The 18,933-nt window shown below is 35.5% G+C and overlaps 1 protein-coding gene across 1 annotated transcript; it reads right to left on the reverse strand.

The window, feature by feature from the left end:
• Positions 1-8,117: 8,117 nt before the first annotated feature.
• On the reverse strand, positions 8,118-14,110 carry LOC120326367 (vitamin D 25-hydroxylase-like). The gene is made up of 4 exons (XM_078113290.1): positions 13,957-14,110; positions 13,457-13,601; positions 11,705-11,868; positions 8,118-11,004 (listed from the first exon to the last, which is right to left on the reverse strand). The coding sequence occupies exons 1-4, from the start codon at positions 13,990-13,992 to the stop codon at positions 10,687-10,689; spliced, it is 663 nt and encodes a 220-aa protein (XP_077969416.1). The 5' UTR covers positions 13,993-14,110; the 3' UTR covers positions 8,118-10,686.
• Between the last annotated feature and the right edge of the window lie 4,823 nt (positions 14,111-18,933).

Genomic DNA, 18,933 nt, shown 5'->3' on the forward strand with positions numbered 1-18,933 from the left:
GGTCTAACTTCTTCAAACAATACAAGATATAACTTAATTAATAATATTAATCAAATTGAAGGTACTAAAAGCGATGATAGTTAGTAATAATTACTTTTTCGTTGTTACGTGATTTTTTGCTAATTTAATTTACCCTATAAAGCGATTAAATTTATTCGCTGATTAATTAAGTTATATACTTACTATTTCGTTGAAATAGATCAGGTTATTTTTACTTATGTATAAAAGACTGAAAACTTTTCGTTGCGTCAATCACTAACCAATTCATTAGACACTGTATTAGATAGTGGGTATTGTGGTAATTACGTTGCACCTTCTTATTTAAACAAACCTTTGACAAATTCAAACTAAAGATAGACATTGCCAAATGTATATGTATAGAACCTCTGCAGTCTGAATGAAGAATAATATAAATAGGAATAATAAAGATATCATATACAATCCATGAAAAAAATCAACACTGCCCATCACTATCCACGCTGTACTAAAATACAAACATTGCGGTACCTTGTGCTGCTAACCACGCCACATTCCACTAATTAACCTCGTTATATGAAGAGGTAAACATTGTTATCGACAACCAATGCGATGATAATGCACATTTTTTTACGTATTGAAATGTAAACCAAAAAATTGATATTTACCAAAATTTCACCATAATTCAACACCTTATTAGGAAGCTAGAAATGCTATTCAATGAAAATCATAATAATACAAATCAAATTGAAGGTACTGAAAGCGATGATAATTAGTAATAATTACTTTTTTGTTGTTACGTGATTTTTTGACAATTCAATTTACCCTATAAAGCGATTGAATTTTGCACATTTTCTTCTTTAGGTAGGGTGACATTAATGAATAATTTGTTTCGTTCAATTAAATTTGCGATATTCTCTGCAAAATGACGTAACAATCATGCAGCACGTGTTTACTTTTGAATGGTATGTCAACATGAATTGCGTGTCGAAGTCATTTTAAATCCCTTGACCACACTCGATCATAACAAAAGTTAGTGTATATATATCATGTATAAGTTTTGATTTTGATTTTAAATTTCAATGAAGTAAAACAGGTTTATAGGCGAGTTGGCGTGTTCGGTCGTAGACCGCAGATTTATCGATCGAAACTGCGGTTTCGATTCATGACTCTATAGTGACACCGCGTGTCCCATCACAATTTATTAATAACTCGCTAATTATGCGACATAATTCATCCAAAATCAATAGGCTTCTGGTCCGAGATATGATGAATGCACATGCATTTGGAGCAGATTCAACCTTGCCTTCTTGAGATATCGCGTCCATCCAACAGACAAACAGACATACAGACAAATACCTATCAACATACTTACCGATCTTAAGATCGATAAGTAATAACTCAATTAATATAGCGTTAACCTTCCTTCTATTTGCAAAAAGTTTACATAAAACGATGTTTTCAAAGAAATTTTACCTGCGATATTAAACTCGTGTCTCGCATGACTGATCCTTAAACCCAGGTGTAGTAAACCCAAGGGAGGTGGCTCATTTTGCTTTATTTGTGTTAGGGCAGACAATTTAACCAATGGGTAATTTATTTGAGCATACTTTCAAATAGTTTAATGCAAGTATGTTCAAATCAAAGTTCTGATCCGTAGACTAAAAGTTGAATAAATAGGGTAATAAAGTTTGCATAAAATTGCCGGCGCTCTGAGAATATATATTAAATACAAGTTCATCATAGCGACCGAGGTTTCGATAATTAGTGGTTGATACAAATTATTCCAGAGCAATATTTGCAATAAATAACGGCACTTCCGTAGTATGTGTACTATGTTAGGGTTAGGACACAATTTTATTCTGATTTTCGGTATTTTATTTCTATTACGAGTTCGGGGAATGTTTGTGTTAGCCAATTGAATATACCCCATGCTCATAGGCTCCCGTCCCTTTACACAGCGTGGTGTAAAGTAGGAGAATAAAATTAGTTACCTCCATATTGGTACACATACTTCTGGAGCGCCCAAATAACTAAAACGTAAAATCTAGAGACCTATTTTGGTCGAGCGCACAGAACAACTAATTAATATTTAAACCAGTGTTTCCCAACCCGAGTCCGAGGTCTCAAATGAGTTCGCGGAGCGTTTGGATGAGTCCGCAACGAGCCAGAAATTCGTGCGAGCCGCAAACGTATTTGCTGAACTTAACTATCAGCCAATTTACGTTGGAATTTACAGAAAACATAAAAAGCAAGTTTATTCTCATAACATTAATCTAGTCAATAATTACTGGTTACTGAGTAGGGCTGGGCATATATTCAAATATTCAACTATTAGAATAGCTATTTAATATTCGGAAATTTGGTAACAGGTGACGCGACAGGTCACTTGCACGTGTGCGTGTCGCTTAATCAAACGATTGGATTTCACAACTCACTCACGAATTTTCGACGAAAACACACAAGTCGGCACACGCGTCGATAGATGGTGGCAACCCGAATTTTCCAAATTGAAAAGCGGCAATACAAAACACTAAAAATAAAACGGAGAACACCATAAGTTTCGTTTTATGATGGTCCGCCACCGATTAAAAACGCTTTTTTAGACATTGCAAAACGCAAAATTTCGGGTGCTACCGTAGTATACGTATATCAGGGCATCCTACCCTTAGGATTGTTTGCTTTACTGCCTCAACATTGATACGCCGTACAGTACTGGTAAGTGTTGTACGAACAGCTCAGATTTGTGGAATTCACAAAAATAGGAATCAAAATAAAATATGATCGGGACCTTTACCACGCATTTTTGTGTCCACGGATTGTCATAATATTTTCCGAGTAGTATTGCTTTTATTTCGCCAACACAATCGCAGATTAAAATGATCACAATTAAATTAATAATAAAGCAAGGCGATGAATATTCATTTTCCATCCACTAATATATTTTAAATATATTTTTATTGAGTACTAAATCAAGTTGTACTTTCTGGAAATTTATAAAAGATAGTGGTTTTTTCTAACGACGATAACAAATTTGCAAGATCGCAAAAATATGTAACAAAACTAAATATAATCGGGCAATATAGTCTCACATTAGTATGTTCACAGATTGCCGATTGGCATTTTAAAAAAGAAATGCTTTCACCTTGTCGTAAGTCGACGCAACCGCGAGTTACCGTGAACATCATTAAATTAATATAGAAGGACATTGGATTGAATATTGTGCGACAGAAAGCCAATTATACACTAAAAAAGTCGGCTCTTTTTAACGAACGCGTAATTGAGCGAATTTTCGATTCTGGGATTTGTTACAATTCTGTTGTATTTGATTTTATTGCTTCTTCGCACAGGTTGCAATAAACGCACTTTGAGTCCGCAAAAGTTTTCGCGGGTGAGAAAATAGTCCGCGACCAAAAAAGGTTGGGAAACGCTGATTTAAACAATAGTAACTCTCATATCGGACAATTTAAGATTTATCTTAACAGCTGATAGCAGTAATAGAAACTAAGAGGGCGTTTTAGATATTATTAGTCCATAGCAACCTTTCCGAAGGCGCTTTGAATCTATGTTTATGTTTAAAGATTTAAACACACCTACAAAGAAATTGAGCGTCATCTTGAAAATTGAAAAACTTGATGACAATTATACAAATATGTCATTTGTCATATGTCGAATATGTCATTTGTAGGTAATTGCCTAGAAAAAAACTTTGCGGACCCCAAAAATGATTTTTAAAATGAACAAATTTGATTCATATTTAGAATATTAATCAAAACCCAATTGAATATTTCATTCTTTTTCTGATATGGCCACATAATTTTTTCTGCTTAACAGCGCCACATCGTGTTTAATGTATTTTGTTTACTCTCTCACCCCTCATTGCTGCTTAGCGTTTTCCGATTATCTTGAGTGCACCACCATGAAATTGAAAGTAGACAGCACGAAAGCTAATCATATTTATTGCTACATTTTTAAAGTCATAGATATCTTGAAGTGGGTTTTGAAGGTTGCGAAAAACTAGAAAAATTGATTCATATCATTAAATTCAAGGTATTAAAATTTGATATAAAATCATTATATGATAAAATCAAATATTTCAAATTCTTTATATTTAAAATTAAATATCATTACAAACAGTTGTTTAAGGTTTATATTATTATCTTGAAGAAGTACGTCAAATTCGGAAGGTTTGTATGAAACGCTGTCGAAAGCACCGACATTGAAGGCTGGAAGTGGATTTATTGGGTCTGGTACAAACCGCAAATGCTGAATTATGCCGACCAAGAATATGAAAATATCCATTCTTGCAAGTTGTTCTCCAACACAGTGACGAGGACCGACAGAGAATGGGACCTCGTGATTGGATTTGATAAATTTTTCGTCGTCGTCGATAAATCTTTCGGGTCGGAGTGCTTCAGGGTTTTTAAAATAGTTGGAATCGAATCTCATAAAAGTGTGTGCTGAACGAAGTGAAAATATTACCAGGAATTTATAATACTTGAGTAATTTTTTTCAATTTAGTCACAACCGATTATATTGCTAAATCAAACTCACTATATTTCTCAAATGTGTAACAAAACCTACCGTGGTATTTTTTGGGATAGTATATTCATCGAGAGTCGCTTCTTCGTTCGTTTTATAAAATACACTAAGAGGCGCCAAAGTTCCGTTACTCATTAGTTTTTGTATGAAAGCACAAGTGTAAGGCATTTCATTTCGATGCTTCATAGTGGGTACCCCGTCCGTGCCTGTAGGAAAACACAGTTTTCATGAGCGACTTGATGACAGCTCCTTTTTGTCTTATTCTTTATTGTTTTTCGAGGCACAGCGAGTAAAAAGTAAATTCTTTCACAATTTCTATAAGTTGAATAAGAAAGAGAAAGATATGAAAGTCAAGCATTTATTCTTATTTTACGAATTCCCTCTGGGAATGTTCGTCCACGTCAAATAGTCCTATTTCTGAAAATATTGCGACACCAAGGATAATCTGTATTCGAAATGCAGCATTTGAATCGTTGAATGAAAGATTTTTGCGTAGGTCTACGGTTTGTAAATTGACCTTCGAGGCCATATTGTGAGGTCAGACCAAGACTTGGAGCCTTTTAGGAAAACCAACACGCAATATTACAAACCTTACTTCCAACACGCGGTTTGAACGAATGAAAAAGCTGAAACTAGTATTCTTCAGAACAGCGTACAAATTCTATGGAATGAAATCATACACAAAAGCTCGTCAAAAACCTATAACTCAATGAACAAGTGGAATTTGATGCTTATGCGAAAGGATGTGCGCGTTACTACGTACAACCGAAGCACACAGGAAAATGTGTGTAATGTACTAGTGATCAAAATGTTTGACTCAACTATGTTGGCATAACAGATGCACATCTCGGTTTCGCATACGCATACCTTCTATCTCCACAAGGATATATTAGTTTGGCCAAAGTCAATGCTGCACCTGAAAGGTTCCGGTTCTACCAAAAGAAAACACGTTACACATCTTTAGATACCAGTGGATGGTTTTACATGGCCCTGTTCGGAGTGGCCTTGTTACAATCCATTTTAACTAATAAAATATTTCCAAAGTCCCTAAGCTCCAAGCAGGAAAACGAAATGCCCACGGCAACACAAATGTAGTTTGAAGCGCGCAAAAGAAAGTGGCTAGAAGCTGTCGATGGATCTTGGCTTAAATTAGTAAAATAAACTACTATTTATCTTACTAAAATTGAATTTTTGACATTGTAAGGGGATTCAATGTTACTATGTATTCAAAACTAACCCATGTAGATATAGTTAGCGAGAATCATAACTTGTTTCCAATTTGATGACGTTTTACGTTGTTACGCAGACGTTGCAAACGTTTCGACGCAGCATTATTGCGACATAGTCCTGTTTAAGAAGTTTCTCGATTAATCCCGGGAATTCTAAATTATCGCCACGCTTCTTCGAGGAGTTGGCACCTTCTGTCTTGTATCCAGTGTAATCTATTGCGCTAAGAGTTGTTTATCGTGTTTAAAATTGTTTTACTATTTGCGGTAAGGATAAAATTCGGATTAAAGTTAATAGGTTTAATCTAGGGTTGTAATATAACGTAGGTATGCAGGTTAGGGTTGTATTATAGTCCAAATGGAATGATAACTGCTGTTCTTTGTATTTAGTCACATAAGTTAAGTTTGGGTTTGCTTTGGATTATAATTTGTTGAATTGAGTTGCCTGGAGATCCTAAACATTTGGTATGTGAATATTGTTTTATCTTGTATCATTTATTCTGTATTTTAGTATTGTGAATGCTATTTTATCCTATGTGATTTAATCTGTACATAATTGTGACATTCGGTTATCTGCTAATTGCTGTGAATTGGTATTGCTTGTAAAAATGGCAATGTTGTTATATTTGATTAATTGCGCCATATAAGCTATTTAGTTTTATCTATTATTTTGGCAGAAAACCGTTTCTTATACCCGGTATCAAGATTTACGTTACGTTCCATTAACAACGTTCCGTTTCTCGTACCCGGCAAGTTCTATTTTCCCGATTCATGTTCGAGATTTGATTTGAAGTGCCTGTTGATTGTTATTAGAGATATTCACCGATTTCAAGTCGAATTATATTGGGGCAGCACTTGGAAGGCACAGAAGAACCTGGGTGCACTTTAACTAACCGCTGTTTACTGACTTTAATTGCTTGTTGTACCAATTAACCGATATAAGTTTGGGGTCTGGACTGGGTTATTGGGACGCGTTTTTGAAGTATCTAATCTCTTAATGTGCGTGCGAAATAACCAGGCTACATAGAATCGAGTGCAACAGTTATGAAATATTTGTTATTAACAAAAAGGTTCTCACGAAGTATTCATATCAAGATCGCACATCCTGAACATTGTTATGTACCAGGTCCGGGTTCAGGATGTGCGTCATCTTGTTACGAATACTTAAAATCCACTTACAAAAAATTGCTCAACATCATATACTCCACACCCAACTGGGTATCATTATTTATGTCATCGACAGTATATCTAAACCAGGGGTCACCAACCTTTTCGAAGCCGAGGGCTACTTTTTGGGTACAGATTAAGCTGCGGGCTACCAGTTCAATGTACACTTCTAAAAAATCAGTTGCTCGATTAAGCTTCAATTATTGATATAATTACTGGTATTTAGTGAAGTATAGACACTAATAAACTTTAGAATTCTTCAGGAAATCAAACAATTATCACAACGTTGCAAATAAATTTCTATCAATAACACTTGTATTTCAAAACTGAGTGTTTTCAAATTGATTTTCAACACTCTGCACAAGTCTAAGATAAAATGTAATTAACAGTTGTACTATCAAATGTTGCAGAGTATTATACTCCGACGTGTAATTTGACACCGTAACTCTGAGCGAGTCTTGCAGATTTTCATCAGTGAGGCGTGTTCCATGTTTGTTCTTGGTGGAGTGAGTCGCGGCGCTATGGCCCATCGTGTCAAGCGTTAGGTTCGCATGTTAGAATCCCATGCGGGGATAGTTATGTGCGAAAGGATAGCTGGACTCCTCGCCGCCGTAGGGTGGTTCACGTAACCGCTGGTCGGTTAAGGCTACCTTCGCCATCAAGTCCAGGCTTCCGGAAACAAATAACTAACTAATCTCATACCCGACATCGAATGGTAACCAGCAAGAAGCCTTGGTTTGTCATATGGTTAAGCCGTCCTATCTTCTTCCCCGGGATAAATATGTAAATCTCCTCCTATCTTGAGTTTATGCCAAAAATGTTGATTCGAAAGGATAGGTTGAAACAAACGATGGTCTCGTAAAATAGGATTGCTGTATGATTTAAATCGCGAGCTTTTTCTGTCCGTACCGTGCTGACCAGTTGTAGTTAGCGCGGAAGATTACGTGACAAGATGTGAAATATCTCTCCGCTTTGCCGTCGCTAAAATCGCCCCCCTAATGAGACACACGCAGGCTGTTTTCATGGTGGTATAAATATATTCACCTCCCATTCATCGTGAAAATGATGGGTTTTTCTTTGGAATCAATAATTGTATTATAACTGCTCCGCTAACCAACGGACAAGAAAAAGCGCGGGTTCGTGGAAAGTGACCTCAATGTGATGTCATAATTGGAAGAGTGTTATTTGACCCGTCACATTACTGAGGTCAAAGTAAAATAAGGTTGATGGTTACAATAATTAATATAGTGTCATTCCTAGTTTCAATATAAGTGTGATTTATACTAAAATAGCAGGACAAAATATAATTGATCTAGCTTACTTATAAGAGCCGTTATTAAGCTTAGTTTGGAACAGACCTGCGGGCGACTCATATGGTCTTCGCGGGCGACTTGGTGCCCGCGGGCAACGCGTTGGTGACCCCTGATCTAAACAATCAAAAAAACTTTGTCTGAAAATAATGTTAAGAACCGATTCTACCGGACTATTAATTTGGTGGCTGACTAACACATAAAAAACTCTATGATGATAGAAAATAAAATAATACATAACAAAATATAAAATTATGCTTCAGGCTTTTCAAGAACTCCATGAATTCCAGCATATGGCCATGGCCTACTGGGTTTCGTAGAAAAAACGTCTTATTTTATATTGAACACGGTATCAAATATGATGTTACTCTTTCATCCGAAAATGATTACTCACGTTATAAAACACAACAAGCTTAGGCATGGCATCCCAACTATTCGACTTTTTTTCAAACTTGAACATTTGAAGATTTCTACGTCAATCATGTACAAAGAGAACACCAAATTTAACCAATAAATGAGGTAACCTTCTTCCACTATCAAGCTTGTACATTCATACATTTCGAGTTACATATTACATATTATTTTACCTCACCTATAGCGTGGAACCGATGATGAACTCGATGAATTATGGTTGTTCATTTTTGATCTGCTGGCTGAGGTTTAAGCCCACTTGCATCTCCGGGTATATACATTAATAAAAACTAATTTTTTGGTTTACCCTTAGGTTTATGTATGTTTCAGTGTTTATGCTGATTTCTAGTCCTTCTTAAACTAAACCAAATCTGGTCAGCTAAACGCATCGCCTCGGTTTGTGAATTTTCAATGGCGCAAGAATTACTTTTTTTCGAAATTTTAAGCAGGAATTAAAAAAAAAACTTTTTAGCAGATACCTAGATTTTTATGAGCAACTGATTCGATCTTTGCAATCGGAATATTCACCACGACTCCAGCTCGCGAGAAATAAAAAGTTTGGTAATAAAACGCTTTTTTTTAACAATAAATTGCATTTAAAATATGTGCTTTTGTTTAAACGTGCTCAACTTATGTTAATACTGTTAAAAGTTGGAAAATATTGGAACATAAGGCCATATCAAGAAATTCAAAATTTTACCTCGGGAGATTTGAAAAATTTGACCTCGGCTCCGACACCGTCAAAATCGACGGAAACAAGACATACGTCCACTCCTGACACTGACTCCAACGGCAAAGTCTCAGACTGACATTGGACATTCGTGCTCATACACTGAATTATCGCCTCTTTGTATCAAAACATTTTTGAAAAGCAAATCTCAGTTATATTTTTTAGTAGAAAGTATAATTCGTTACGAAAATTTCACTCAGGACATTTTGTGTTTTACTTATACAGAGTAATGCGACATCTGTCTGAAAAACTACATTTATTTAAAGTGTGCATCGTGAACACAAAATATATATCATTTACATTTTGTAAACGCTTATAATTTGCTTACGTAAGTACTGACCTATGGATTTAGAAGACTTTCTGTCAATACATTCGTCTCGTCTACATTTAACGATGTTTACTTGGACGCTGCAAAGATATGATTGCGCATTTTGTTTTAAAAAAATAAAAGGCTGCAGATCTTTTTATTGAAAGACTTCCGCGCCCTCAACCCAAGCAAAGGTTTGATTCTAAACCAAAAAAGATTCCAGAATTCTCAAAATATACCAACTTCCCATACATTAGGGACGTTTTGTACTGGGCATTTTCTGCAGTAAAACACACGAAAATAATATAAAATATAATCATCCTTATTTGCCGAACCCCACAAATTTCAAACTTCAAAATTATAGTCAAGTGATATACTTAGTTGTTTTAGAGTAAGTACCTTTGTGTTGAACGGCGCTAAAATCGTCGAATTATAATACAAGCTTCCAATGAAACCTGTGTTTATGCTTATGTTTATGCGTGTTCATTCATGCGTGTTGGGCATTGCCTTCCCATTATATTACACAATGAAATAAGATGAAGTGCAACATTGTTTTATTAATTTTTTTTTTTCACTACGAATTACGACATGCACATGTACAACTACTAAACACACTTATCATTTTTCATGTCCTGCAAATTTTTTTTGAAAAATTACTTCATAACGATGCAAACCCAAAACAAAGTTTATCGACCAAGGAATTTATATATTGTTACGCGAAAGGTAATGGATAAATATCTTGGAAAATTCATTTGGATAAGTTGTCGTAATTGCCAAACGATTTAATTCATTTGTTAGCGTTACAAATACACAGTCATTACAATATTTTAGCCTTTATAAATGTTTATTACGTTACGGAAATTCATTTTTTGTGAAGTGGCATCGCCTACAGTTCTTTGAACAAAACATGTCTATGTGCCTATCTGTCAAGTACAGAGAAACATTGTAATAATTTTAATCATTTTTATCCTGTTGCTCCCAATTATAATAAGCTGTTTTTTTTTATTTAAAAAAATGTTATCGTCGTTCGAAAACGACGTCAAACTGGGGTGGCCCGTATGTGACCATGCGGAACACACCGTCATTGAATGAAGGAAGGGGCTTTCCAGGGTTCGGAAACAGTTTTAACTTTTGTAATATTCCCGTTAGAAATACAGAAACTTTCATTCTTGCAAGTTGTTCTCCCAGACAATGTCGAGGACCGATCGAAAATGGAATCACATGATTAGAACATATGAATTTCCCGTCACGGCCGAGAAATCTATCAGGTAGAAATTCTCTCGGATTTTTGAAATATCTGGGGTCGTAATGAACTGCCCAGATGTTCGGAACGATCTGCAATACAGAAATATATTATTTATGCTAAATGAATATGAATTTTTAATAATTCATTTTTTACTCGTGCTCGTGATGGTATAAACGAAGAGTTAACTCGATGAACTTAACCCTGTTAGCATTTCAGTTTACAATTTATTTTGAAATCCAATGCGTGCGACTTCATCCGGGGTGTTTTAAAATTGTTTGGAAAATGCCGAACGACATAGTAGATCTTACCTTATTGGTGGATACTTTTACGGAGCCTTGTTTTAAAGCACGTCTCATGAAAAAAATTAAGTTTTTCTTCTTGAGAGGATGACATGTTTATAATATACAAGTGTAAAATATTGTAAATTTTATTGACTCCTTCTTTTCTACCAGATAATCACTACATGCGATGTCAACATCTAACGTTTAAACCAATCTGCCGTCCGTCGTTCAAATACCTTCGATGGTTATGTGCAAGAAGATTGCTGACTGCTTAACGTCGTTATACAGTTCTATGGCTTGTAATTTAAAAATACATTTAAAAGTTATTTTCATAACTCGTCATAACTTATCTTTTAATAAGTTCTGTAATATAAATTCAGTTTATATATTTATATATAATAAATTATTTGTATAAAACCAGTTAAATTTGATTGTTTCACTTTGTTGTTTCGATTGGCCGCTGTAATATAAACCACAAAATAGTAACCATTAGATGTGCAAATCCTACCGTCGTATTTATTGAAATATTGTATCCATTCACTGTCGCATCTTCGTTCGTTTTATGAAAGGCACTTAGTGGAACCAAAGTTCTATGTCTCATCAGTTCTTGTATGAAGGCACAAGTGTAGGGCATTTCATCTCGATGTTTCATTGACGGCACTCCATCTTCACCTGTTAGATTAAAAGAAGAATGTTAACGACAATATTTTAAAAAATTCATTAAAATCAAATGATGACACAAGAAATGCTGAAATATACATGAAAATCGGTAAAAACAAGTGCGACAGACGGAGATGGTGACTTAATGAAAGTTTGTCTTTTATAATTTTTTAAAAAGGACAAAAATAAAAACAAAAATAATAACAACGAGAAAACAAGCTGAATCAGACCTAAAATTCATGTTAAAAAAAATATGGTTAATGAAGTAAATGGCATTTCAAATGTTATTAGGAATTACATCGGTTTTCATGTTGGACACGTTTAGTGAACACATCGTTATGTTGTTCTTGTTGTTCATTGACACTTTTTGGTCACCTTATGGAAATATTAAAAAACCGCTTTTCTCTTTGATCACTGGACCAATTGCTTTGAAATTTTTAGTGGTTAAGATGAAATTTTTCTCCAGAAGGCTATTACTTTTATTTATTTTAAATATTTCTGTTAGCTGTGTGAGACTTGTTTTTGTTTGCTATGACGTCACTGAACCTTCTGCGGACGCATATGCAGGCACTCCTCTTTTTGATTACGTGCCAGCGAACGTTGGCGTAATGGCGAATTCTTAAATGTCAAAAATCGCAAGTTTTTCGAGGTTACCGGTGAATGGCGGTGATGCTAAACGGGAGACCGTACTGTGTTGCTGCTTCGCTTGGTGTGAATATATTTGTAGACTGTGGTCTAGAGGTACGGTAAACCGTACTTCACTGCTTCGCTTGGTGTAAAAAGAAAAACAGAAATTGTAAAATTAAAAACTAGTCAGAACCCTTGACTGCAAAAACAGATGAAAAAGATATGAAACAAAAGAACTTCAGAAAGAAACGCCCGCGAATCAACTTCGAGAAACCGCGCGATTGTAGCATTTTATATTGTATCATAATTATTTCAATTTTGTTTACGAATGTGACAGACATTCTTCTTCTTGTCATGCATTTCAATTTTCCTTCTTTCTAATCTGTAAGTCGTTCTATATTTGGTATCAAACCCAACGAGGTTTACTCAAAAATATCGAATATCGATTTTGGCAGATATTAGCATTCGTTTTCTTTAAATATAATTTACGTTGACTTGAACATTTTTTTCAAAATATGATTACAAATACGATCGTATTTCGAATCATCGCTTTAGGATGTATTTGCATAAACGCAACTAAAATCCTCTTTTTTATTTTTCAAATCCCCAAAGAGGCTCATCACAATTATAGCTGGAAAGGCTCATTAACGCAACACGCGTATTTTTATATTTTTTTCTCAGCGCTTCAAATTTTATTAAGGTGGAACGAAGGGCATTAGAGATAAGCATTGTAGTAATCATTCAAAGGAGTGTGAATAGGGGGTGCGCATTTCCAATATGTCAAAAATATCTTTGTCAACCAATTTGCGACCACCGTGTTTTTGTCTGTTTGATTGCTGTGATGTGGTGCTTTGTTTATACAGGTACTGGTAAGTCACCGCATATGATTTTTGGAGGAATTGTTTTGCGTGCCCATATATTTGAGCATCGCTTTAAATTATTTTTAATATAGAAAACTGGAGCTTTATCTTACCAAAGGTTGTCAAAACTTCTCCTACAATTCTTTCTTGGCATTCTGGGTAACAGACCAAAGCGAGGAAAGCCCACGCCAATGTGCTGCTTGTTGTAACTGATCCCGCATTGAATAGATCACGTACGAATCTGACCAGCTGGATTTTCTGATTTGAAAATAAAAATTCAAATATTTAGTCATTTATGCTGACTTAAATAATTTGTACTATAAAACCACCAATTTATAATGGATGAAAATGTTTAAAAAATGTCGACTTGGTTTTTATATTTTGCGTATGCAATCTTAAATTCAAATATATTAACTATTATTACTATATTTAGCTATTAATACTGTGTAGTAAACTTGATGCTCTTTGAGTTTCTGTAGAAAATAATAAACGATCATATCACCACTGAAATACTGCAATTTTAACTTTAACTCGCAACCCCGGACATTATAAAAATACCATGTCCGACTCCGACTTCAAAATCACGTCCCTAATATGATATGTGAAATTATACATTAAAAACATCATCATCTTTTTCTCGTTTCTTCATTTCATTCAGGAAAGCATCAATAAAGTCCCGGATGTCGGAATCATCAAAGTTCGATTCGTGCTCTTCTACAAATTCGCGTAGATATGCTAAAATATAATTTATTTTTGCTTTATTAATATAAAAGATAGATAAATAAATAAATCTCAAAGCTTTCCATGTGGATCCATAATCCAACGTCAAGAACCCGCGTCCTTTGGTTATCAACTCGAATAAAAGATTGTAGGGTCGTCCGGAAAATTTTTCTCCTTGTTTTACAAATGCCTACAACGAAAAAAAACATTCAAGTATTTGGTTTAAGAGTTCAGGGACTGTCTGTTAGACAACTGAATATACCCCGTGCCCATAGGTTTCAGTTCCTTTACAGTTTACACCAGTGATTCCCAAACTGTGGGTCATGAGACCATCTGTGATAATTTTCCGGGGTCGCCTAATTTATATTAAAAATGCGAAGTGACAAGGATTAGAAAGTTGGGAAGCGAAATTTATGCTTGTCGGCGGGTATTAGTAAATGTAATTAAGTGACAGTGTTACTTACAAGCGACATTAACCTTTTCATTTTTATAGCTTATTCGGTCATGTTACATCCGAATGAGTAGTTGATCTTGTACCTGACCGATTTTTTGTCAGACTGCAAGAAATTATGTTGGTTTAGTATTTTATACTAGTGTAGCCGCTTGGTTATCGAATATACAAAGCAAAGTTGCTTTATATGACAATTGGCCCTTAATTAGGTGGTTGGCAAGTATGGTATTGATTGCCAGGCGGTGGCCCAGTAATAACACGTCAGGTTCCGATCAGTTGCAAAGGCGCTTTGTTTGGTAACTCGCGCACGAGTCTAAAATCTACGAGTAGGCTAATTGTTTTTGTTCACACCGCCACCTCATAAAAGTGAACATTTTCGTATTGCAATATTATGGGATTAAGACGTTTCATACACAATTTTGAAGCGTTCCAAGCAGTAAAACACAAAACCACAAGAAATTCTAGCATAATAAAAGACACATAATAAGATGAAATTCCGTACACGTTTTTTCCTACATTACTTTCATGCTCTGTTTTACTTTCGAATGAATTAAAATGGAGCAATCTGTAATATGTTGACATTGAACTAAAATACAAAAGACATTGGTTGGAATATACCAAGTAAGATTTCAAATTTATATATATTTAGAAGCAGTCTTACTATGTCCGTAGTATCGCACGTCACCTTACAGTCTACCACGTCTTATCAAGTCGGCCTATTGATGAACGATTATACTTCTGATCTCAGAGATTTTTACACGCACATTGCCGAACTCGTTCATACGTACTTTTGGGCCACTGTTCACCGCCCACGTCCACTTGCAGTCGATATACAGAAACATTGTCGCCATTGAGATAATTAAAGTGAATATACTGTTTTTTGAAGTTGCTGAAGTTTTGGTGCTCCCGAAGTATGTGCACCAAGATGGCGCACAACCTGAACTTGGTATGTGTACCAGGTTGTGCAGCAATATAGCGATAACTAATTATGTTTGCCTTCCTTATATCGAGTTGTGTAGAGGAAATGAAACCTATGGGAAGGAGTTATATATTCACTTGGCTGACACAGACAGATACCGAGCTCGTAATAGAACTAATATAGCGAAAACGGAATAAAATTATGGACTAACCCTAACCTGGTTGACATACTACGGCAGTAGGCTTCCCATAATCTACCATGAATAACACAAAAATATAGTATAGTATATTATGTATACATAATTTTCAAATATTAAATACCATAAATATAGCTTTTATTATAACATATTTTCTCCATTATATATATCCTTAAACATGCACCAAATAAAATAGCATATTCCAGGTCCCGGTCCGCAATTCACCAAGTTTCCAGCAAATCAGGATCGTCTTCAATAACTGAAACAAACAAATAAAGTGCATGATATATATAAATCAATACTGACCGTTTCAAAAGTATTTCATTACACTTAGGATGGGATTTTACATGCTTATCCCGGGGGAGAAGAAAGCCGATGAGACGAATTAATCATATGGCGAACCACGGCATCTCAATCAGTTACCAGTCCATCTCGGGTATGAGATTAGTTAGCAGGTTATTTGTTTTAGGAAGCATGGACTTGGTGGCATGGACTAAAATTCAGTCCCTAACACAATCAATCACATATTTCTGATTTTGCTTTGTTTTCTCAGTTATGTAAGATTTTAGTGAGGCAGTGGGTGGAGCCTGTCCAATTTATTGCTATGCTGAAAATTTACTCACATCTATGATGATGTGGGAGTATCGTATGGCCATTGGGCCATTGCTGTTTCCTTTAAAACAATCATTAGAACAACCAGAGAAAACACGAACAATTTGATATACAACATTCTGAAAAAGAAAAGAAAAAAGCAACACTCAAACATAGGCACACTAAGATCAAGAGTAGGGGAAAGTGGGAAAGGTTGCGACACTTTCTTTTGCATATTTTGAACCCTATATTCTGCACATTCATTTCACTTTGCTGGGCGAATGCAGATAGGGGTTAATGTAGTATTTATTCATCGACTAAGAAATTCCCTAGCGACACACATCTTTCCACTAAAATGCCCCAAAAAATGTCTGTCAAGGGTCCCACTGTACCATACTTGTGGGGCACATTCGGACAGGCTCTGCGGCACATTCAAAATTAAACAAAAACGATGGTGTAATTTTTAAAATAAAACCAGCATTCATATATTGAAAAGTAAAAATTCTTACTTCGACCATAGGCAAATTATTTACTTTTTTGCACCTGTATCTGAAGAATATTTTTAAATCTAGAATATGTTTCTCATTGAACCATGGGCCAAAAGGTACCTTGAGATTACACAAAACATAACGCTTCTCTAGTCTTTCAAGCACTCAATGAATCAAACACTGTCGAATTGTGCCCATTGGAGCAAGTCCCACTAAAGTTTGGCACGCGTGCCAGGGGTTGCCCTCCCCTGCTCTAAGAGTTACCGTGTAGGTCAGGGGTCGGCAACCTTTTGTCGCTCGCGGGCCAAAGTTGGTGGGCCGCATATATTTTTGGAAATTCAAACTCAAACAGATGGCCGATGAATCACAAGTTTTTCACAACATATCTGGAGTTAAAATGAAGAAGACCGCGACAACTCGTGAACTCAACTTAGTCGTCTTGCCAAAAAAATTACAAATGACATTTAAAGTGACACTTCTTATTGCATACCGCATAATTGTTCGAACGCATATGTGGCCTACTTCCAAACATCGATGTAAATTTTTTCACATTGTTTGTCAAATTTGGATAGATTTTTCCTTCAAGAAGATACGTTTATAAAAAGCTAGCAGCGATACATCTCTAAAATAGAATATGGATTTTATTTCCTTATCGCATTGCACTCAGTATCAACTTTTCTGTGTCTTGTTGCCAGTTGTCTAATTATATATATAATTAAATTGAAAGCTCATCAAAGGTGAAACCGTTCATGAATTGATGGGCTATATAGCAGAGGTGGCCAACCTTCTTCCGACTAAAATCTTCAAAATAGCTCGCGATCGACTCATCGGTAATAAGGCCAAATGAAAAACTGAATAAGTAGTCTACTGAATATGCACACATGCATACAAAAAAATCCCCCGCTGCCAATAAAGCTTCGTTTTTTGTGTACATTCTTAAATGCGCATTCTTATTGAAATCATTTTTCATATCCAATTTGCTACTTTGATTATGTAATTGTACCCGGAGTAAATGTTTCATCATTCATTTAAGATTTATTCAAACCATACAATTCAGATTTATTATCTGCCTAACTTTTAGTCATTAGTGTTGAAAACTACTCAAAAAAACCTTGCCAAGTATTATCTAAACAGCGAAAAATAAATTATTCCAAAATAAATGTTACATGACTGCTCAAACTTTCTAATATACAATTTCCGCCGAGTACGATTCTTCGCTCGCTTGGAATTAATATGAAATTGGGCATTTTGATGCCACTGCAACCGTTGTAAATAAAATTTATCACAGTACTCTTAGAGTGTGACAATGACTTTCTTGCAAGTTATTGTAGGATCGTTCCTCAGTCAAGGCACGCAATATTTAGCAAGTTCATTTCCTGGCTGCAGCAAAACTTGCATTTGTTACAAGAGAGCTATGCTCAAATTTAAGGACACGTCACGAGGTGCCGCTATTTTTTATTCTGACACATAAAAAAACGAATCTCTTAAAGTTTACAGGAATTTTTGAAATAAATAAAAGTAATAGCCTTCTGGCGAAAAAATCAATCTTTAATCATTGAAAATTTCAAAGCAATTGGTCCAGTAATCAAAGAGAAAAGCGATTTTTTAAAAACGTGCAAAGATCAACAAGAAGAGGAGTGCCAGCATAAAATGCGAAACGATCATTATGTCCTCTGACGTGTCCAATATTATGCTCTATCTATGCCCATGCACAGTAAGTACTGTATTATTACTGTTTGAAAACACTCAATACGCGGTACATGAAATTGCTTCAAAGCCATTTTTGGAGTAAGTTAATAAATTCACTCAACATTAGACGCGATCGACTATCCGAGGCGTGGCGATCGACGTGTTGGTCACCCCTGGGTTATAATTAATCTCACGTGTCTGGCAATAAATTACGTAAAAAATATAATCGCGAAAACAGCAGTTTTGTCGCAATTATTCAGTGAAGCATCTCGGGCTGAATTATTTTACTCCGCGGGCCGGATCTGGCCCGGGGGCCTTAGGTTGCCGACCCTGCCTTAGAGCAGGGATACTCAACTGGCGGACCGCGGTCCTAATCTGGACCTTTCGCGTATTTGATTCGGACCGCAACTAATTCTTTAGTTTAAATCCTTAGCCCCACTTATGCAGTTCCTTTTATAAAATCAATTTTATAGTTTTGAATATATATGAAAAGAACTATAACGCCATAATAAACAATCTTGATGAGCTAATAATCA

The sequence above is a fragment of the Styela clava genome, chromosome 1 (genome assembly GCF_964204865.1).
Source record: "Styela clava chromosome 1, kaStyClav1.hap1.2, whole genome shotgun sequence".
NCBI classification, from domain to species: Eukaryota; Metazoa; Chordata; class Ascidiacea; order Stolidobranchia; family Styelidae; genus Styela; species Styela clava.

Bases quoted from the DNA above. Each gene is read 5' to 3' on its own strand.
- LOC120326367 (XM_078113290.1), bottom strand. From the start codon at position 13,992: ATGAAGAAACGAGAAAAAGATGATGATGTTTTTAAT. The intron at 13,602-13,956 runs GTATAATTTCAC...TTTTCAAATCAG, and splicing joins AAGATGATGATGTTTTTAAT to AAAATCCAGCTGGTCAGATT. The intron at 11,005-11,704 runs GTAGGATTTGCA...TCTGTATTGCAG, and splicing joins ATATTTCAATAAATACGACG to ATCGTTCCGAACATCTGGGC.